The following is a 23,295-nucleotide window of genomic DNA, read 5'->3' on the forward strand; positions in this document are numbered from 1 at the left end:
TGTCCCTGGTACAGTCAGTGTTCTACATTAAAAAAAAATGTCCCACGCGGTCGAAGTGCAATAAAGAGGGTTGGATCTATCACAAAATATTATTTCCCCTATACAACATTAGGTAATAAGATTGCATTATCTTTTTCTCAATTTCATAATGCAATTCTAGCACCAGTCGTATTTATGTGGAAAACATACTTCGCTCTGCCTCCAGTATATAAAAATTTACACTAACAACACTGGTACCACTATATCAGCTATGTAACACAAGATTAACTATAGTATCCAGTATGATATTTGTCTCAGTCAATGATATGGAGTACTGACAAAAGTCAAAGTTTGGTGAATTAAAAAAAACCCAAAAAACTGCATGATTGCAAAAATGGCATATTTATTTACTTTAAATTCCTTGAGAAGCTAAAAATGTAGGCTTTTTTATTGAATCATTTGGGTTATCTCATAACATACAAAGATTTTTTTTAAAAGGCATGCTGAAGGATTTTGGCTATGTCCAACTAACTACCTAAATGCAGTTGCTACTTCAAGCAACTCACTGGGATATGTAAAACTAACAAACACAGAGGATCACATTTTTTTGTATTTTAACTCTCCTTCTGTCTCTGCTGAGCTTCACTGTGTTAGCTCAGACAGCATCGTGTATTACACCAATACACAGCAGAAAAAAAATAATTTAAAAAAAAATCCCTGGACCCCAGTGGTCAGCACAAAGCTCTCAGTCTTCAATTGTGGCTGTAGCCACGCACATTCGAAGGTCCTTTAAATCACAGCAACCACCAAAACCACTTAAAGATTTTTGCCTTGAACAGAAAAACAATGCAGCAAGAGGCCCAAAGCGACACAAACAAATTAAAGCCAAGGAAAAAAGCTACAAACTAAAGGGCCAAGGTTATGTTACACTGCTAATGCAGAGTGTTATGATGTTTTTTTGTAATATTTTTCCTCATAAGCAACAAACTCTCTAATGTGTCTGTTTCTCTCCACTCTCATTTTAAAAGTTGTATCATAACGACTAGCTTGAAGGTGACTTTAGACTCTGGCCCATAATTACAGCAATTGTGAGTACAGATCACTTGTGATTGAGTCTGTGAGATCATTACAAAAGTCACATCCCTTTCCGATTTTCTAAATCGGCTAAGATCATCTCCACTCCTGTAATGCATGAGCATCAGACAAGACTACAAACAAAATGTCACAGTTATCATTTTAAGCAGGAAAACAAAACAAAAGCAGCATGATCCAACTTTCCAGCTTAAGATGAACAAGATTATGTTCTGTGGGAGAGATCAGGAGGTCTCTGCAGAGCCGTGCTGTCACAGCTGGGGAAAAAGCACAAGGCTGCACTGACAAACACATTCCACACTGCTCCCCGAGCCCTCCTGCCAGACCTTTACTTAGCACTGGTCACTGCACAGAGGAATAACTTGATTAAGCAAACAGGATATCTGACAAAGATGGTAAAAACAACAACTTCTCTTCCCAGGCGCAAAATAGAAAGTGGAAGCAAAAGAAGAATCATAGCTTAACAATCCTGAGGCAGGACTGTGCCTTCTGAGTAGGAGGAAATTTGACTTAAAATATGTGATAGCGGGCACCGGTTTAGGTCGCTGGGATGAGCAGGCAACCGTATGCCCGTGGCTGAGAGTGGCAAGCCTCGATTCGAATCCGACCCACAGCTCTTTGCCGCCTGTCTTCCCCTCTCTCTCTACCTCTGCTTTCCTGTCACTCTTCACTGTACCCTTTCAAAAGGCCAAAAAATATGTGATAATAGCTTTCATTAAAAAGAAAGAGTGTAGCTAAACAAGTTCAGCAGAGAACTCTTGTCCTTTGTTACGTGAATAATTTTAGCATGTTAAAAAGCATTCCAACAGGCTGTGAGAAGATTAACAGGGAACCATTTCAACTTTTATTGAGGCCTGTTATGCCCATAATACAGATATAATATCACAACTGCAATATAAAGCAGCCAAATTCAATAACAAATCTACTTTGTCTACTTAAACTGAGCCAGAAAAATGTCATTAAATGCCACAGGTTTCTTAATGAGGGCCGCGACTTATATTACTCTGCATGCTCATGTGCATGCCATCCTAAAGGCATCTCAGAATCATCCTGTCAGTAATTTAATAATAATGTGAAGTCCCAATAATACGATGGAAAGTTAATATATGGTAGATTCATATTCTTTCAGTCGGGACATAAACAACTTCTACGGGAAAATGTCAAGATGATAGTGAACTTACTACAGTTCAATAATGAAAACACATTTGCTTCAAATAGATTATCGATTTTGAAATAGACAACACTCAGGAGCATGTCTGTGGTCTTATGTAATCATCTTTCCCTTCACTGTGGATCACAGTGAAACGCTCTCCAGAGAGATGTAAATTCTTATCTCATCTAACAGCACCACATAGAGAACAGGTCAACCAGCAGGCACGCATGCATATACTTGCTCAACAATTTTTAAAACGCCTTCATTGTTCGGACATTAATTGATCAGCAATAACAGTGATTAAATACGTCTATGTTGATCTGTACTGTACAGCTATCTGAACACTGACTGGGAAGATGGCATTTGACAGCTTGCACAAAGCCCTTTGTTAAAGAGATTACTTTGATCTGTCTGAGGGGCGGGGAAGAGATTATAATATCAGTATTTGATATCAGCGGAGGGAGGCTTTTGTTCCAAGTAATAAATGTGCAATCTCGTTTCAGTTAGGTAAATCTTTAAACATAACAAAGTTCAGGCACATCTCTCCCAGTGCCAGTAGTACCTAGCTGCCCATCGTTAGCTACTGTAAGCGAGATAGCTACTTGTCCAAAATTAACGGTTATCAATTTACAGTAGCTACGTTCATTTCGGTAATTATAATTATTGAAAGTCTGTTTCCTCTCCACCCCGGAGACATACATAAATATGATATCACCCCTTTGTTAGTATTCACTGGTAAAGGACAGTAGCAGCTAGCAGTGTCGCTGTCTGTCTGGGTGGGTCTGAGCATCTTTGCAGTCACAGCTAACAAGCGGCTAGCTCAGAGCAGCAAGGCTGCGCTGGCGGCTGGGCCTCCTTCATAGGGTTCCCTCAGCATTGGTCTGAGGGCGACCTACATGGAAGTCCTCGGTGGGCATTTTGCGAGCACGTTGCGGTATGTTAAGTCTTTACCTGCTAATTTTTTGGGCGAAGGCGCGGCGTTCAGCCATGGCAGTGGCCGCTGATGTGCTTAAGCAAATTCCCAGGCAGGCAGGCAGCAGGCAGACTCCGTTTTCCACTCAATACGACCACAGGGAAAAACGGGAAAACAGGAGAATGGATCATTACCGTAATGAACGTAACGCTGTGCCACAGAACACACCCAATGAAAAGTACTTGCGCATTCTCATTTCAAAAAGAACTCGGGTGGGTTAAGGAAGAAGGATTACGGATAAAATACTATTAATGAATAGCGAACATGAACATCTTTCAAAACTAAAGACACTTGAGAATTATCGGGAAAAGCAGTTATCACGAAATTATAGTAAAACCAGGTGCAGGACCTATAAGAAGCTGAAATATGTAAATTTTGCATGATTATACATGTCAAATATTTTTACTTGCATTTTTTGTCTTCACGGGTAAAGCAGCAGTATTTGTTAATGGATAATAATAATTTATAAATTAAGTTGTAAGTTAAAATATTTGTTTCTCAATATATATTGGAGTAGAAATAAGTAGAAGTAAAATATTGATGTATAGTGCTTCACATTTGTACTAAACTTCAACATTTGATACTTGAGTAAAAGTTACTTTGTATGCCGATTTGTATGCATGAGTTAAACAAAGGAGTATTTTTTAAAAAGGACTGGAAGTTTGCTGGAAGTTTGTGCGACATAACTGAGAATAAAATATATATATGAAAAAAGAACTACTTCATTGTCGTCCTTAACAACCTTAAACAATAATCATAATACCGTAGAAATGAAAACAAATAGCATAAAGACTTTGTCAATTGTAGATAATGCAAATGAAACACATTCAAAAGAAAAGAGACTACATTTTATCATCTTCTTCTTTTATACGGATTACTTTAGAAGCCACTGAGTAATGTTGTCTTCAGGTTTTGTGAAATAATAGAATAAAGTTTTTGTTTTTTAAAAATGACAATTTCAATAAAGTTTTTATTTCCTGAAAATCGGTTTACAGTAAATGTTTAAATAGACTGCAGTACGCTGTAGTAAAATCAAACACGCAAATTTAGAGAACCATTTGTCAACATTATTAAAATAATTAAGTCGCAACCGTCTTAACACTGTTAAGACTTAACAAGTGTCAACAGTAATAGGAGTTAAACTAAATAGTCGAATTTCTGTAAGAGAAAGAGAAAAATGAATATTATCAGGATAACTGTATAACATTGATAGGTTAAGTCTCTACTGTATATTACTGTAACGGTACACTAGATCCATAAAAAATAAAGGACTGAATGAATAAATAAATACGATGAAAATGAACATCAGCCGTTGTTGCGATGTGATTAAAATATTTTTTTATACCACGCCCTGCCCATTTGTACGACAGAGAGCGCTTGTTCTTATTAAAAGAACTACCCAAACAAAGCAGAGTGGAGTTAAAGGCAGTTAATAATGGGAAACCGCTTTTAACGCCGCCCTGTCGGGTTGTCTGGATTTATTTTTCAGGCTAACCCTCGCGGTTCCCAGCGGAAGCACCGCGAGATCACCTGACTTCACTGTTTCTACTTCCTCAAAATGTAAATATTGGCGTTCGTGTTTGGAGTGTGAGTTCATATCGCAACTACTGGACGACAAACTGTGTGTTAAATAATGATCTTTTTGACATGTTTCAACACGGAGCTGCAACGCGTCTGTGAGGGAAACACGAACGGATGGAGGAAACTAAAATGAAGCGATGTTCTCACTGCAAGCTTTAATGTCATGTCATTTTTGTACCTCGAAGTCATAGTTAGTTAACACTGTGTGTCCGTCACGTAAAATGGTTGTAGGCTGAATGGGAATGGGTTTCCTCCCTCACTGTTTCAAATGGAGAATAAAGGGAGCGACGAGGTGGAAAAATTGAAGACAAAGTTCTTGTCCGTGTGGCACAATGTGAAGTACAGTAAGTAATTGGCTGCAGGCTTACACACGCACACACACACACACACACACACACCAATGTTTAGCCCTGAGTGCCTGCTTTGTTTTCAATGCACGCGTCACTGATGTGTTGCTTTGACTTGTCCATGTTCTGTACAACAGAACACGCACTCACACAGTCTTATGCTGCTTAGTCACTCCTTAAAATAGTTCTTCATCAAACTTTTCCACATTGTATTGTATGTTTTCCCTCTACTGGCCTACTTTTGTCCAATGGCGAACGCTCTCCGTCTTATTAACAAGAAGTCAGGAGTCACGGAACTGACCCAGTACACTTACTGATTAGTTTCCTAGGATAGGTGTGTCAGTTAAATCTCGCCATCGATGAAGCTGTGACATATTGTCTGTTTACTCTGTCTTAGGTTGGGCTCTCAAACCAAAGACGTCATTCAGTAGAAATTCTCCCGTGCTGCTTCTGGGAAAATGTTACCATTTTAAGGCTGAAGGTATGCATGAACACATGCAGGTACATTAATAAATGGACACTTTTATGCTGATTGAATTCCCTGTAATAAAAAGTCACATACAATACTGGTTCCCCAAAAGATGGGAAACTGTGTGAGAAACAAAAACAAAAAACAGAATCACACATCATTATACCCCACACAATTATAGGCTCACTTTTAATTATTTTATGTACACTTGACCCAGCACCCAACTTTATTGAAAAAAATTGTATACAGTATATATGTACGTACAGTATGTAACAAATAACTTAAGCACCATTATTAACTTGTGTAATTTTTACGAATCAACATCTAAGTAGATATTGTTTAGATCATTCTCATATCTGTGGTTAGTGAAATAGCAGGATTGTGTCTTTGATCCATCCATTGAATTTGTAGATAAATTGCGCTAAGCAGTTACGCCAATTAGTATGAGCCACAAGTAAGAAATGGCAATAAGAAAGTTAAAATGATCATTTTATTATAATTGACACAATTAAAAAGTAACTGCAAATCCCTTTTTATCTTTTTTTAGCCACAGATGAAGAGAGTCTTACTGAAGCCTCTGTTGAGGACCTTGTTATGGGGGATGTGGATGCTTTCCGGAGGGATTTTGCATCCCGTGTCTGGCTCACCTACAGGGAAGAGTTTTCCCCTCTGCCAGGCAGCACGCTGACCTCTGACTGTGGCTGGGGCTGCATGCTGAGGGCTGGTCAGATGATGGTGGCTCAAGGACTTATGTTGCACTTCTTGGGAAGAGGTGAGGAAAATGATGGTACTGCAGCTGTGCTACAGTATAACCCCTTACAACAAGATCTATGAAAAATAAAAATCATATCTCATTCTAAGTTTAAATATTCAAATTAGTTCATTGTCCAAATGTCTTTGGTCCCAAGCGGCACAGTGTTGCAGTGGTTAGCGCACCTGCCTTTGAATCCATTGGCTATGTGGGGCTTTTCTGTGTGGAGCATGTTCTCCCTGTCCATGTGTGGGTTCCTCCCACAGTACAAAGACAGGCATGTTAGGATAATTGGTGATTCTAAATTGACTGTAGGTGTGAATGTGTTATCCATGAGATAGGCTTGTGACCTTGTGCACCATGTACCTGATGTCTCACCCGATGACAGCCCTGGCAGTTTAGGTGTACTAGTCTGGTGTTTTCACCTGTTTGTGTTTCAGACAAACTCTATTCTCCTAAGATCTCTGCAGTGTAAACTGCTGAGTGTTTCTCTTTGTTTTCCAAAGACATCAACTGTGAGATAACATCTTTTGTCACTTTAATTAAGCTTAAATTTATTTTTTGTTTAATGCTTATTTTTGAAAAACTCGTTTGAAGTTTGAAGAGTTTCCTTAATTCGTAAGTTTTTAGTTGGTCCAAGGCATCCAAATGAGCGAACTCTTAATATCTTTGTAAGATCCATTGTCTCTCAACAGCTCTAGTCTACATAATGAATGACTGCCGGTTTAAAGCAGTCATTTAGAAAACAATATTTAAAACTTGTTCTTCTGTCAAATCTAAAATATGTCACTAATGAAATATTTCTCTATAAAATGACTAATGGCCACTTTAGGATATTTATTGATCAATTTTCGCTTTGATTCACTTTGAATCAAGGTCATTTAGTTAATGCCTTAGACTCTATTCTGGTCCATTTTATGGACTGGGCCACTCCCATTCTCCCCGCCTTCAGCTCCCTCCCTGTTTGTAAGGCTGAGGCACAGTTAAAATGAAATACTGGGACACTCAAACTTGTAATTGAACAGAATGACACCTATTCCTTTACAGAAGCACACATGGTTCAGAGTCTTTAGGGCAAAAACCTTTAATTTCAAGGTCTGAATGACTTTTTGTTCTTAATGTTCTAAATGGAAGTTTGATATGTTGAATGATCAGGTTCAAAGATCCTCATAAAGAGTTGGTCAAAGGAGTTGACTCTATTATTTTCTACTTCTCATATCAGGCTTTAAAAACCTACAGCCTGTCCTTGCACTGCAAGTACTGTGTCGTGTATGAATTCTCTAACTATTTTCTGTCCTGCTAGAATGGTGCAGATTACTTATGTAACACCTTTGAAGTAACATTTTGTAGTTTATTTTACCCTGCTTTTGAGAGATTGCAGAGAAACCCCAGTAGGGGTTGGAAAAGTAAGCAATCTCTTGAATTTAGTAGCTTTTAGAGCTTCTCTTATCAGCAACTGGCACCATTAGACGTTCGCTGTAGCTGCTTGCGAAAAAATTGTCTCCGTTAAACTCTTTGTGTGGTTTGGGTCATTGCCATGTAGCATCGTCTAACGATTCCTGATGATAGTCTCCTGGAAAATCCTTGATACAGTTTTGCTGTCATTGTTCTCTCAATGGCTGCAAGGCGTCAAGGTTCTGAGGCAGCAATAAAGCCCCAAGCCACAAAGGTCCCTCCACTTTGCTGAGATTTTGGTAAATGCTGAAAAATTTCTATCAGTCTACAGAACTTGGAATTTAAATATTCTGAGATTTTTTTTCCAAACAAACTTAAGTAGCATTTGTGTTCACAGAGGAAATGTTAATTGTTGCTCACATGTTATATTTGTCCAAAGACTGGACTTGGTCAGAAGCACTGACACTCCAGCCTTTAGACACAGAGACGTGGACTACAACTGCAGCCAAACGTCTGGTGGCCTCTCTGGAGGCTTCCCTGCAAGGTGCTCCTGGACCCTCTGTACGTAACTCATCACCACAGGCCCAAGCACTTTCCCTTGGATCTGCAGAGGAGGCAGATGCACATTTAAAGGAAATGTACCACCGCACTCTGGTGTCTTGGTTTGGAGATAGCCCTTCGACTCCACTGGGCCTCCACAGACTCGTCCGCTTAGGCCTGACAATGGGAAAACAGGCCGGGGACTGGTACGGACCAGCTGTGGTGGCACACATCCTCAAGTAGGTTTAACGTTTTGGCCTGAACTTACAATTGTTTCCATTTGATTTGATTGATTTAATCATGACTATGTGATGGTTTAGTTTTGTTTAGGACAAAAATAACAGGGTTTTGTTACTGATTGAAGTTTATATTAGTTGCCATGTTAGCCTTTTTTTTTTTTTTTATATATATATATATATATCTACGATTTAAAACATGTAACAGGAAAGAAAATGTACAAATGCATCTTTGTCTTGACATAAAAAATTTTTTTCATAAAATAAAAGTAATTCAACAAAATAAACATTTTCTTGAGGTCAGTAAATCATTTTAGCCCGAGGAGGGAGACTACACCAAAACATTTGTACTGCTGAAAAATAAAAAAACAAAAATAATAACCTGCTTAATGTATGTTTAATTGTGCATATGTAAATTGCCTGTATTAAAATCATTATACCCATTATACCCATTATAAAGCCTCCGCATAGCTGTTCCACAAAATTCATTTGTGCCAATAAATCATCATCTAATGCAACCATGTTTACATTAAATGATGGAGACTTAATTTTTTATTAATCATCATGAAATAATTATAATGTATACAATCTAGTGACCATATGTGTCTATCAACAACTGTGTAATTATCTGGAAATATCTTCTTATATTTTAACTTGTTTAAAACACCCATCTCTTGCTATTTAACTTTGCAATGTGATGATGAACAAAGCCTCGATGTCGGGTTAGCATAACCTCCAGATACAAACTTCCATTTCTCATCCATTTCCTCTCTGCTTCTTCTTCTTCTTGTCTTCCTTCTCTTTCTCTTAGGAAAGCTGTCGAGGAAGCGATGGACCCTGGTTTGGCGTGTATAACTGCCTATGTCTCCCAAGACTGCACAGGTATGAAAGATGAGCCTGCTGTTGATAAAACAGGAGACTGGGCACAGCGCCCAGGCGGACCTTGCGTTTTCCGCCATCTTTTTGCTGCCGTGAGATCGGAGCTGCGTAAAGCAGTGACAGTAGTCTCGCTGTGTCTATTACCCAACAAACACATCCATTCCAAAACTATAACCTCCTACTCCGGGCTCTTCTTAACCTCAATAACTTGAGAGCTGATTCTAAAGTCAAAGACAGACAGTTATTGGTGATGTATTTATCTAAATGCAAACTTTGACTGTTTCCTGCTTTTCATACTATGAGAATTTGTGTATCCTCTCTTGTTTCATATGGACAGAAAGTGAAATCCAGGAACATTACCTTGAGCATTTTTAACTTTGCCATTTTAAAAAATATTTTCTTGAGAATGAGATATTAAACAATCAGTTTATTCCACAGATAAAACAGCTCTTTAAATTCACAGTCTCGTTAATACAGTAGATTTTTTTTCTGGTTCATAGTTTGAGTAATTAAAAAAAAATTATTGCTACTATTTTTAGTTATTATTAAGTAAAAAAGGGATTTAAAAAATTACCATAGCACACACTAGCATGCACCAGACTTAATAAGTGCCACATGCTAACTAGCACAATTAGCAGATTAGCATTTTATATATATATATATATATATATATATACACACACACACACACACACAAGTGAAAGTCATGTGATAAAGAAAGCACAACCATTTTTACTTCTAAGATTGTATGTGTCATGACATAAAAATTACCTGATCCTTTGAAGATCTTAAAATTCCTTAAGCATAGTCTCAAATGAACACTTGACAAATGAAACCATACCGTGAGACCATAGTATAGAAGTCATCTGTGAAAAAGTGGAGTTATGCATGATGGTCAGACACCTTCTGTTTGGTCTCGTCTGTCAAATGGACAGAAGTCTTGTAGTTTGTTCAGGTGCGACTCTGCAAACCGGAGCCATGCTGCCTCTTTTTAGAAAAAAAAAAAGAGGCTTTCTACCTGACAACCCTTCCAAACCAGTCATACTTGTTCAGTCTTTAACTATACTGTCATGAATTTTAACATTTAACATGCTGCACTGAGGCCTGTAGAGTAGATTTTAAAAAGGCTAAAGAGGTGCTCAGTGTTCTTAACCACAAAATCTGACCAGCCCCTGATAGATAGTAGTTTAGCTACAGTGATGATGTGATCTTTGAGTATCTCTCCCATCATGTAGTTCCCCTGGTTACATGAATGTAAATAAAGTATCTACAACACGTGGACGCTACTTTGAAAGTAATGAGCTCTACTGTGGCAGCAGCAGGGGGCGAGATCATAACAAGAGAAGATGGTACACGGTTTACCCTTTAAAAGAAAAAGTTTTGTTTAGTTGTATAGTCAAAGTCATAATCAAATAACAAAATGATCTTTCTAAGGCAGAGACTTTACCATAAGAGAAAAAGCAAAAGCCACCCTCCTTTTTAAATTCAGTATAGTGGCATAACTGTATAAGGTCACCATTCTGTGGCAAAACTGTTTTTGTTTTGGGGTTTGTTTGTTTGTTTTTTTTTATTTAAAAAAACAAAAACTTTTTTTTTTTAAATTAAAAAAAGAAAACAGGAATGTGACAAAAAACAATGTTTACCAACTACTTACTGCTGACTGTTCATCCAAATAGATTTTGGTGAAAAACACAGCAGACTGAATGACCTCGATCTGACCTTATGTGTTATTGATCCTTTGTAGTATATAGCGCTGATGTCGTCGATTGCCACAGGGCACCGAGAGCAGAGCGGACCTCTGATGAGACACCAGACGCCCCTACTCTGCCACAGAACGACCATCCAGTGCATGCTTCCACCTTACCGGAGAGCCGAGCTGTAATCATCCTCGTCCCTGTTAGGCTCGGAGGGGAGAAGACAAACCCAGAGTATTTTGACTTTGCAAAGGTGAAAAATGCATCTAGATTTGAGTGGTTAAAAAACAAAAACCCTACAAAACAAATATTAGATTCATATTAATAAGAACGAAGATGTTTGGAGATTAAAGAAAGTCAAAATAACTGGATTTTGCCACTGGGATGGTGGGAAACTTAACCGCGCATCTCCGTTCTGTCCTTCTGTGTCCATTTAGAGCATTTTGAGTCTGGAGTACTGCATAGGCATCATCGGAGGGAAGCCCAAACAGGCCTGCTACTTCGTGGGATTTCAAGGTTAGTAATGGAAACGAGGGAAAGAAGACGCACAGAGAGGTTGGTGCGAATAGCAAATTACTTTGCATAATATACCCTTCTTATGTGAAGAGACAAAGTGAGTTAATGTATTCCTGTTTGCGCGAGGAAAACGGAGAGGAGTGGAGATGGAAGCAAGTGAAGCAGGGCTTACTTTATTCTCTCTGACCCATCAAAGCCTTGCCCATTTATCACAAGTAAACCTCCCAAGTTGTGAGCCGTAATTGATTTCCATAGGAGGCATGCATTAAATTTCATCTGAGCCCCAAAGTGAGCCACTCTTCATCACCTTCAGGAGCCAGGAGGAACCTTCAGTTGTACATCTTGGCAGTCAATATTTACGCATTTACATTTTACCAATTTGAAATACAGTGGTGGATGATGTCTAAATGACAAGCAATACATTCTCCCTGCCAAGGCACACCTCGGCGCGGCATTTATCATATGCAAATGGTCGAATATAATTGTGTGTTTGTAAAAGTAATTCCCCCACACAAAAATTAAATGACAACCTCTTTTTGTGGGTGTAAAGGATGGGCTTGTACAAACGCATCTGATTATGTAGAATTTAATCCACCCCGGTGGATATTAAAAAGCAACAACCTTCTGGGAGGCATATTTGACGCACCACAAGCCTAACAGTAGGCTAAGCGTGGTGACTTTGAGCTGCTCTGCATAGAAATTGGGGGAGAAACGCATTTTTGTAATAATCGGATGTTTTTGAATAACTTGTCTTTTGTTTTGTCCTTGCAGATGACAGCTTGATTTACATGGACCCTCATTACTGTCAGTCTTTTGTGGATGTCAGCACCAGCGATTTCCCTCTTCAGGTAATGTGAAATTACACAGACGAGCTGACTTGGGGGGGCCCGGTAATGTGAATTTAATAGTTGCTGTTAGTACTTAAGGGTATGAATCTTAAAGCAGCACTCGGTCCAATTACAGAGTCCCCATCTGCTGATTTATTTGCTGCTCGGATAACTGAAGCTGCCACTTAAGAGAAATACGGCAAATACGGGCTCGGCCGCCGTGAGCCTTAATATTTCAGGGCTCGTACGTACAAATCGGCACACAGCACTGTGCCGAAACTTTGTTTTATGCTTTTTGCACGCCGTGGTATACAGTGTGACAAGGTGTTAAATTTCAGATGCTGTGACAGCAGATAAATAGGATTGCATTCATCATGTGACGCAGAATACATCTTATTTGGTGTCGATGCTGTCATGGTGTGTATGTATGCCCCGCAGTCACCTGGCCCTTCAGCTTGATGAATATTTTCATGTATTTTGTCTCTCTTTGTCTAGTCGTATCATTGCCCCTCGCCAAAGAAGATGCCTTTCAGCAAGATGGACCCGAGCTGTACCGTTGGTTTCTACTCCAGAAGTGTTCAAGACTACGAGAGGATCAGTCAGGAGCTGTCTAAGGTGAGACCACAGCAAAGGATACCTTGATAGTTACTGTGACTCCTCACAATTTCTTTCCTTATTTTACATGCTGTTATTGTTGTTGTAATACTGCTGTATATTCATTGTTTCCTGTCCTGGCAAATATATCCGTCAGGTAACCTGAGTTGGACAGCAGGTGGCACCATTTAGCCATAAATCTGTCTCAATTCTTACTTCTCACACCAGTCGTTTTGTTGTTGTAAACCAAAATCCGTCCTCAAATTTAGAAAAAAAGAACCTTTCTGTTTAAGTGAAATGAATGTGATTTGCATCTTCGAAAAGAAGATCCTAAGCCTTGTTATCTTAAGCCTTTAAAAGCAAAGCCATGAAACACTGCTTTATTGTTCCAGCTGCTGCAGCCATCAGCGAAGGAGAAATACCCCGCATTCACTTTCGTGCAAGGTCATGGCAGAGATTACAACCTGTCGGCAGGCCTGACACCTGAAAAGAGAGAGTGGCCCTTCATCCGTGACCCGCGGAGGACGGTCACCACCGTCGGAGACTTTGTGCTGCTTTGACAGCCCTTTTTTAAAGTCCTCTTCTGATTAATCTAATTTGTTAAAGTCCAGAGCCTCATGTAAGTGATATAAAGGTTTATGGAACCACACGAATACAGTTTATGCATCCCGGACACTTTACTGATGAATTTGTAATTAACTGGTGAGACTTATGTTTGTAGGTAATGTGAACATGTTGAATAATATGCCAGGAAGCCTTGGAACATCTTTTTGTGCTCTACTGAATTCAGTGACCTAACATTTTTTTTCGGTGTTGTTTTGAAATGGTATTTTAGCAAAGGGGAGCATTTGGGAGAGCACTGTTCATTTTACACCATTATCATATTTTTGATAGAGATTTTGTGAACTCATCAGATTTCAGAGGACTTGAGATTTTGCACCTTAAATCAGAAGCTTATAATGATCGCCAGGTCAAGTTCACACCTCAGTTTTGTGAATTTAGGACTGAGAATGCCATGTCGAAGTAGTAATTATAAACTAAGATCAGTGTTAGATTATTTTTTAAAAGCATAGAGTTGCAACTAGAGAACTCTTAAGTGTAGGTAGCAGTAGCCTAACAGGTATGGTAAATGTCTTCATTAGTATAAGCTAGGCAGTCTATGAAGATGGGCAGAGCAAGTAATTCTTTCAAACATCTCTGCCAAAAAACAAGAATGAAGAGCATCTCAGCAGCAGACTGCAGAAGCATATGCTTTGAAGGAGTGTTTTAAAAACACTGTTAATATCTTTTTTATAATTAACTTCTTTGTCTTTGCAACATGGTGTGGTGTATTTGCTTGCCTATGTGCATTTTTGCCTGCTTGCATCACAGTGAAAGGGACTAGGATTTGCTAAGGGGTTAACTGTGCCATGTTCTGTAAAGCACAAAGCACTATCTGTTATAAATGTAATGTTAACAATAAGATTCTCTGTAGGATATCACCTCTTTATAGCTAACACGTTTATAACAGCAAATGAATCAAAGAGTTAAAAAAGACTCTTAAATCTGATTCAGGGAATTGTAATCTAGAGGCTGCTAAAAGTTTTTTGGGATTGACAATAGAGATTCAAGTCAACACTATAAGCACTGTTATACTACTTTACTCCATTATTTCCACATTTTTGAGAGATATTTTTCATACAAAGAGGGTTTTGTAACATTTCATGCCATGCACCTTGCCATATTTCAGTTTTCTTCATTCTGTTCTCCAGCACTGAGTGAGTAAGAACCAGGTGTGACACAGTTTCATAGTAACTATACATGATGAAGGAAGTATTCCGTCTGTTAAACACATGCTTTGTCTGCTTGGATAAATTGACTTATAAAATTACAATGTTTAACCACTGCCAAGCAAAAAAAAAGTTAAATAAACTTGAAATCTTTTTTTCTTTCTTTTGTTTAGTTTGTTTTTTGTTCACTTTAAGAATCCTGAGCCATCCTAGGACAAAAAGAAAAAAAAAATCAGTGCTACATGCAAACCTCAGTGGTGTGTTGAAATGTATTCAGTTCCTTTCTCTCCCAGTCAAATGTAGTAGATTAAAACTAATCGTACGTGCTAACCATCTCTACAGCCCATTAACCAGGAACCGGAAAAAATGTGACCCAGTGACACTGGCAGCAATTGTGTTCCTCTGCGGAGGAAAAGAAAATATCCTTGTGTGCAAAGCTCTGTTACCATGGATAATCTGTCTGTTGCCCCTTTAGTTTGAGCTATGCCGGACTGTTTTCCTGTACAATACAAATTCTTGTATCATGATGAGGCATGCTTTTTAAGGAGGAAACTGTCCCTTCTGTGTTGGAGACAGGGCAAGGGTTAGGATGGAGGGACAGAAAGAAGAATCCATCTGTTCTCTGCCATGCTGAAGCAATGGCAAAGTGCATAAAGGCATCATTTAGATCCACTGTCTGATCTGTGTGGCAAGTTTCTTTTTTTTTTTTTAGTGGCTGGGCAACTGACTGTTTGGACAGAGCAGGAACATCAAATATGCAAGAGCAAAAAGATCTTTGTACGGTGAAGAGGAAGGGTTGAATGGGCAGGAGGGATGATGGGACATTTGGGATTTTTTTTTTTTTCACAGACATGAAAGAGCATTTGTGTCGCAGAGCACAGCGGTCTGAGGGCTGACTGTGTTCTCCAAGTATTTACAGGGGACGTATGAATATTTGATTAATATTCCCCTGAGGCTCAGGGGAAATGCAATAAGCAAGCGGTGGCTTTACAAAGCAAGCTGATCACATACACTGTGCCTTACTGTTTAACACAGCTGTCTAAAGTGTCACTCATATTGCAGATTCCTGAAAATCTAATCTGCAGCCGAGCAAATTCCTCACAAACAGGGGAGTCTATGAGTTATTCCTCTGTTACGCAGATGGATGGATGTGTGTGTCAGGGGGATTGGGGGGTCAACACAAAGACATGGCGACTCCCCATGAAGATTTTATTTTGGTGTGATCGGCAGGAGGAAATGACCTGTGGTGTGAAACTCTTAAGAGGGATTGGTATCATATCTTAAGATCGTGCTTGACTTTAGAGTAAACCCCTGATTAGGTCTCGTCCTACAGTGACCCAAGGGACGAGGAAACCTTTCAGATTTGGCTCTCACTCCAACATTAGGATGTGAGAACAGAAAGCTGGATCATGATTGCAAGATGAGCTGTTAAAACAATTTTCATTAAATTCTTGAACCATTTCCTCAAAAGAAAATTAAAGCGAGACTAAATAAACTAGAAGATTGTCTCATGTTCATTGGATGTGATATAGTTTGGCAAAACCGTAAAAGTTAGTAAAATGCTCAACCTGTCCAATTACAAGACGGCCATGTGATCACAGTACTGGGTGGGTGTCGTAAGCAATCTTAAGTCTCTCGCTCGCCATTCCTTTTTTTTTCCTTCTAACTTCACTTTCCCAGGATGTCCTCCAACCAAAATCAGGCCATGACGAATGACACTGGGAGCGTTCATGGGAATTACATTTAGCAAAGAGGGAAAGACACAGGTGAACCTCTAATATCCACAGTCTGTGTAGCTGTCTGGACATTAATAATGAAAAGTGATGTGTCTGGTGCTTTTCATTCGTAAGTGTGTAAATTTATATGGATGAATCTGTAGTTTACACATGTACAGCTTGTGTGTTAGACATTCTAAATCTTAGGTGTCATACTCCCTCCCTGTCTTAACGCCAGGTGCAGGGGTGCTAGATTTATACCCAGTAGCCCTTGCCCACCCTTGTGGAATGCCATGCATCTTCAAACAGGTACTTCACTTTGAAATCTCATCTCAGCGCGATATCTCAAGGCGGCTAAATATACCCGGCTCCCGCAGCCGTCAGAGCGTAAATACCGCCTGCGCTGCATCAGACCGTATTCAGAGTCACAAGTCTGTCCATTGCAACTGTCCACTTGTCTCCGCCCTTCTCCTCCTTAAACCCTCAACCCCTAATCTATCCTGTTCACAGGAGCTCCTGGAGAAGTGCTGAAGCACTGCATGTCTAACACATCTCTTCTGGGCTGAAGCCAAAGAGATGTCATGGTGCTGTGATTAATCAGCACCAAACAGGGCAGAAGTTTTAAGAGCACTCCACCCCGTGAACATGACCTAACTATATACTAGGTCAAATGTTTGTCACCGTTATTTTATTCTCCCAGTTTGGAATGTTTTTCTTTCATACATAAGAAATTGTATGAAATATTCCAAACTATCTTCCGCTATAATGCATATTCCAGTATAATACTGTTCAAATTACAGAAACTGGTTACCGTGTGGGGTAGAGAGCTTTAGTAATTATGAATACTGATATTTTTTGTATTGGTGAGGCTCTAAAGTGGTTTTAAAAAAGGTTCGTTCTCTATTTTAGTTAGATGTCGCAAATTCGGCAGAAATAGATCGGAAATTGTCAGTGATTAATTATTAAAAACAACATAAACAGCCAGCTTTCACTCAGTGCAAAAAGTGAAAGCATACCTACCAACAGTGCTATTTTCTATATCATTTAAAACTGACTTACAGTAATGAATTAAAGAGAACATCTTTTATGCATGCAAAACAAAAGAAAAAAGTCGTGATATTATTAATATGTAATTTTGCACACATTTTGACTTATTTCAGTGCCAGAAAGTTAATCTTATAAACACTGGGTTATCGATTATTACATGGACCTAAGTAATTATTTGTCAGTGTATTATAAATCCCACTTCCACTTTAAACATGATGGATGGATGGATGGATGGATGGATGGATGGATCTAACAAAAGGACAATAGAAATCACAGTAAATGCAAATATTGCAAATCTTAGGTATGGGTCTTTTAGCAACTATGACATCCGAAGATACTGTAGAGAGGCAAATTTAGCGCTCTCTGTCAGCAGGAGTCCTCTGCTTTGAATCAATCAAATGTAAATCCTTTTGACATAACTCCTTGAAGTGACACCTTTTTAGCACCATAAATTTTCTTTGCGACAAAGTCAGTAGGGAACTTTTGGGGAAAAAAATCTGCTTGCATAAATCTACTACATAAATTCAAACATTTGAAAATAACAAAGCTTGGTGAGGAGCTCACACATTTCTTCTTTTCAAATCTTTAAACTATTAACAAATAAAGTAGAACTTGAGTGAGTGGCACAAAAGATCTACGTAGAAATACTCTCTGTGCTTCTCTGCACCTCCATGGTGTTCATGATGGAGGCAAAGTAACACTATGTACACATGATATTGCAGCAAGCTGCAGTGGCTTTGTATCAGACTGTGCCTGTCTTCCAACAGGGAAGGGTTTCTGTGGCAGAGGCCCAAAGCAAAGCTTCTCACCTAGTGTTGGCTAACCTTGCCCGCCTGTGACAACAAGAAGGGCACTGGAGTTAACATTTAGATAACGGATGTGTGTGCCGCTTTCCATTTCCATTCCTGGTGACAGGGCATCTTAGGAGTACACCAGTTGTGTTTGTGTGTGAGCGGCTGCTCGGGGTGGGAGGAGCGGGGGCGCTCCTGTGTTTCCTGCATCTCAGGGGTGATGTGGGGGAACGCCGAAATTCCTCATTCTGCTCTCCTTTGAGGCATGGCCAGCCCTCTGTCAGCTTTTACTAACCAGATGCATCCGAAACAGGCACCGAGGCTGAAGGGAGGGGATATTGCCTGCTGTGTAGCTGTCGACTTGTTTCTTATTGCATGCTTGTGTCGAGCAGGGTGGCAAGTGTGTTGTGTGTACGAGTGGAATGGGGTAGAGTGGAGTTTAGGAGGTTGTCAGGCTGTCTGTGCGTGTGAAATGTGTGTGGCAGGACATGCTATGAATTTAGGGGAGTGCATAACACACACGCGCGCACACACACACACACACACTCCATCTGTCTTAGCTCTACCAGATTTTTGGATTGTAGCTAGCATCTGTCTCTGCTACAGTGTAGCCTTAAAGTTTTGTTCTGTTAGTATTCTCCAACTCCTCTGCTTGATGACATACAGTAGAGTGAATGTGTGTGACTAAGAGTGATGAATCCTGAGAAAAATGGAAAGAAAGCAAAATGAGGGTGTTTTTTTTTAACCTTTTGGGCTTTTTTTTCTTCATTTTTTGTGGGCAAATAGGTCAGTCCACCCCCCACCCCTGTTGCGTGTATGTGTGCGACTCTCCATCCTCCATCCTGTAGATTTGTGTCTTTGTGTGATACTTTGCAATCTCATCTCCATCTAAAACTCCTGCAGGCCCCGTGCACCATTATCACGCAGTTGCAATAAAACCCACAGTAATTAAAGGGGATCTGGCGGTAATTGCCTCAGTGAATCAACTTAATCAGCACCTGTGCTCACAGTCAACCTAATGGTGCAATCTAACCTTTTAATACCCCAGAAATTAGAATTGTAAAAAATTATACACATGATAATCATTCTGTATTTTGAAACTCTTGAGTGGACAATGAGTGGACCATTGTCCAAGGCAAATATTAAAGCTGCAGTCTGCTGAGTGGGCATTTGTGGGTGTGAGTGAGAGTGAGAGAGCGAGAAAGAGAGGAAAGAGTCAGATGCAATAAGTTCAGGGTGGTGACATCACTCAGTGAGTTTCCTAATGTCTTTAGTACCTTTAATACACCTTGGTGAAATTCATTGTGTTTTGCTGCATCTGACTTACAGGCTAATAAAAGGACAAATAAAGTAAAACAGCTGACAACAATGTACACAAGAAGAAAAAGGTAAGACTATATAATACGGCCACTTAGAGTGTAATTTCCTTCTAATTAAATTGAATTTTAGTGTATTTTATTTGAAATTACCATGGAATTATATTTACTTACAAATACCTCAAAGTAGTTTCATTAGAAGAAGGAGGTAAAAAGTTTATACAGGAAACAAACTAACAAACAAAAAATTACTGTTAGTAAATTTAAGTAGTGCTTTTTTTAATTTCAAAAGTTGCATTGCTAATTTTAAATCGTGTGTAATTACCTAGTAATTTGTGGCAAAAGAAACGTATTTTCCTGTCCAACCTTGTATGTACGCTGTAATTTTCGCAGCCATATTATGAAGTGACTTTACCTTGCCTTTTTTACATTTTTATTTTCTTTCACATTGTTATTTAATATTCATTACGTTGATGTGCACGATGGATTTTCTATTATTCAAGCCAACATTTTTTTTTAGTACAATGTGTGTCTCATTCCTAGTAAAATACCCAGAAGTCTGGCAACTTTAAGCTACTCCATAACAGCCTGTGCCCCAGGAAGTATACTGGACTAAAGGTGCAAGATGGGAAATTATTGTTAGCTTTTCCACTACATTACTTTCACTACATGAAATTATGAAGTATTTAAAATGACTTATGCACTACTTAAAGGTACTTGCATTTACTTACTTACAATTATTTCTTTGTTTCCTTTAAAAATCTGACTTATACCAACTTATTCTAGTGCACCGACCTTTACGCATTTGTATGTAAATATTATTACATTCTAATGTCATACAAAATACATTGCAAATCCATTTAATTACTGGGGAAGTATGCCCTTAGTCGCAGGCTGTGTAATAAAGTGTTAACAAAACGAACGAGCAGGTGATGCAACCTGATATTACTGCAAAGTATACGTGCAGAAATTGCATTACCAGCAGGGGGAGACAATATGTTTAAAGCCACAAAGTAGTAAGCAAAAAAGCGTTTGAAGTACATTCCTTTATCGTCAAAACGATTAAGCTAGGCAGCTAATATGTATATACATGCAAACGAGTTAATAATGTCTGTTTAAACACTTTCCCGTGATTACTTTTATGTTGGTTTGAAATAAAATTCCTCCCTCTGCTGTTACTGCAACTTACTGCCACTTCTGCATGCGCGTGAAATAGACACGGTGAACCAGCACCTGTTGCTCTCTCACCCACATTTGTTTCTGACTGTTTAAATGAAATTAAAGTTTGGTTTATTCATAATTGTCTTCAACGTACTGGTAATAAAATTGAGCTCATTCTTACTGGCATCAAATCTACAGTTTCTCATTATCTACTGATAACTCTGCTAAACCTTTCTCTCAGGTTAAGATTCTGGGCAAAATCCTCAGGAGTACTCTGTCCTTTACGGAACATACATCCAATCGGCCTACCTTCATCTTTGCAATATTAAGCACCTTTGTTCTTAACTTACCTTCATATTACCACCATACTTGTCAATGTTCTTGTCACAACTCACCTGATTAAGCTAATTCTCTTCACAAATTTCTCCATGAACTTCAGTTGGTTCAGAAGCTGCCCAGATCATATCCAGAACCAGATGAACAAATAACACCTGTTCTTAAAAAGCTCCATTGGCTTCCAGTTCACCCAAGCGTTGCCTTCAAGATCCTCCTTCTCACCTTCAAAGGCCTTGGCAACCTTGTTCCGCCAATATGAATCTGATCTTGCAGCCTTTACCTGCTCTGTCCCAAAACTCTGGATGCACTTCTAGCAGATCTCTCATCTCAAGACCGATCTGTTCGGGCTTGCATATCCTTCATGTAACAAGGTTTTAGTCTGTTGTTACCTTGATCAGTTTTTATAGTTCTGTGATTTGTCTATGTTTATATATTGCTGTGCTGATGTAAGGTAACCCTGAGGGTTTTGAGAGGTGGCTATAAATAAAAATAATTATTATTTTAATTTCACTTTAAGTGTTGTGCATGTTAGCTTACTGAAAAGGCTTAGCAGGACAAAGAACTGAGCTAATATCAATTAAACCTGTGCTTTACTCACTGCGATGTGTCTAATTATTTCATTACAAAGGTCTACGGTCAAACCCTTCAGTGTCTTACAAAAACAGCTCAAAAAAGTTAATGTGTTCACAGCAGCCACTGAATCATTTTCAGTGGCTGCTGTGGCTTGCAATCAGCAGCAAAGCAAAATTTCACAGGACAAATTTTACAGTGTACTATCAATAAAAGTGACACAATGATGTAGAGAAAGAACAAATAGATGGTGACCAGAATTTTTTTTTCCAAGTTGCAGAAACGGGCTTCTCTTGGACATTTTCTGGTAAACATCACTAATAAATGGTCCAGAAAGCACAGTACAGCCACCATGCATCTGTAATTAATAAAATTACAGATGCATTGTGGAACTTTTTGAAATATGACTGAGCAGATGAAAGCAGATAAATGTAAAAGTTATTCTATGCACCACAGTCTTAAAAATAAAAAAAAATCCTGACCTAAATATAGTCTCGAGCATATGATGTGTGCAGAGCAGGTGTGCATAAAGCCACGAGAGAGTCAGCGATTTAAAAAGAATACACACACACAGATCGTCTCTTTTTAAGTGTTTAGAAGTTTATGTGAGCTTTTGTTCCACAACCTCATAGACTCGAAAACACACAACACATACTATTAAACAATAAAACCACAAGGAACAACACAGATAATGATACGGCTAAAATCATGAATAAATTAGCACACTCATTACTCTCACACCGCTGGCCCCACAGCCTCATTGAAATATAGGTCTTTTCAACACATATACCTAATATACTAAAAAAGAACATTTAAAATGATTCAGTGGCTGGTGTGAACACATTAATTTTCAGTACTAAAAATATAGTTTTAAGCAGGTCTTGGGCCCTACTTCTTTCTTGTGTGGAATGCATAATGGATTCCTATGTAATCCATTATAGCTGCTGAGGGAGTGGGAGATAAAGAGTCTTCAGCAGCAGCCACCCGGGGTTGTTCTTCTTTAAATGAAGTTTTAATAAAGAACGACTGAGAGGCTGTACAAGGTCAATTATCAGACTTTGCCGATTCTCTGATGCTGTCCTCCGATCCCTGCGCTTGCTTAACCATAAGAGCTGTCAGTCATAACTTGCTGATCTACACGTAAAAACGTCAGACACCCAGACGAAGGCTGAACCTATCTATCCAACACCTCTGTCAGCGCGCGCTTATTGTTGACTATTTTTCGTCCTGACTGGCACATAAGGTCGCCACTGTCACAGACAGGCAAATCAGGAGAGCTGACTATGGTCGCCGTTCATTTGTCAGTGCCCTCGTTGAGAAGGATATCTCTTTATGCATCAAGAATATGTTAAAAGTCACTGGGGGGGAAGGTGGAGATATTAATTTCATCTGTCCGGGTGCTCGTTTAGCATTGAAAGTTGAAAAGCCCCCCACACGAGCACACACACGCGCACACACACACGCACACACACACCCTACCGCCATGAACTCATCTCAAAGACTGAGGTGGATTTAATGTACAGGGTGCTTATGAATACACTTATGTATTCATTTGAGCAATAAA

The 23,295-nt window shown here is 39.1% G+C and overlaps 2 protein-coding genes across 20 annotated transcripts in view; one reads left to right on the forward strand and one right to left on the reverse strand.

Annotated features, from left to right (window-relative positions):
- Positions 1-3,327, reverse strand: part of dock7 (dedicator of cytokinesis 7) — a 48,348-nt gene extending 45,021 nt beyond the window's left edge. For all 19 annotated transcript variants that reach the window (XM_004574508.4, XM_004574507.4, XM_012915809.4 and 16 more), the window contains exon 1: positions 3,176-3,327. In XM_004574508.4, coding sequence (XP_004574565.1) covers positions 3,176-3,213 — 38 coding nt within the window. In that variant the 5' untranslated portion in view covers positions 3,214-3,327. The remainder of the gene's footprint in view (positions 1-3,175) is intronic.
- Positions 3,328-4,738: 1,411 nt separating this feature from the next.
- On the forward strand, positions 4,739-14,961 carry atg4c (autophagy related 4C, cysteine peptidase). Its single transcript, XM_004574494.6, has 10 exons — positions 4,739-5,122; positions 5,523-5,606; positions 6,142-6,366; positions 8,180-8,519; positions 9,328-9,398; positions 11,140-11,342; positions 11,527-11,605; positions 12,377-12,453; positions 12,928-13,047; positions 13,419-14,961. Exons 1-10 carry the CDS (start codon positions 5,047-5,049, stop codon positions 13,584-13,586), a joined length of 1,443 nt encoding a protein of 480 aa, XP_004574551.3. The 5' UTR covers positions 4,739-5,046; the 3' UTR covers positions 13,587-14,961.
- Positions 14,962-23,295: the final 8,334 nt, after the last annotated feature.

The sequence above is a fragment of the Maylandia zebra genome, linkage group LG17, assembly GCF_041146795.1.
Source record: "Maylandia zebra isolate NMK-2024a linkage group LG17, Mzebra_GT3a, whole genome shotgun sequence".
Classification (NCBI taxonomy): domain Eukaryota; kingdom Metazoa; phylum Chordata; class Actinopteri; order Cichliformes; family Cichlidae; genus Maylandia; species Maylandia zebra.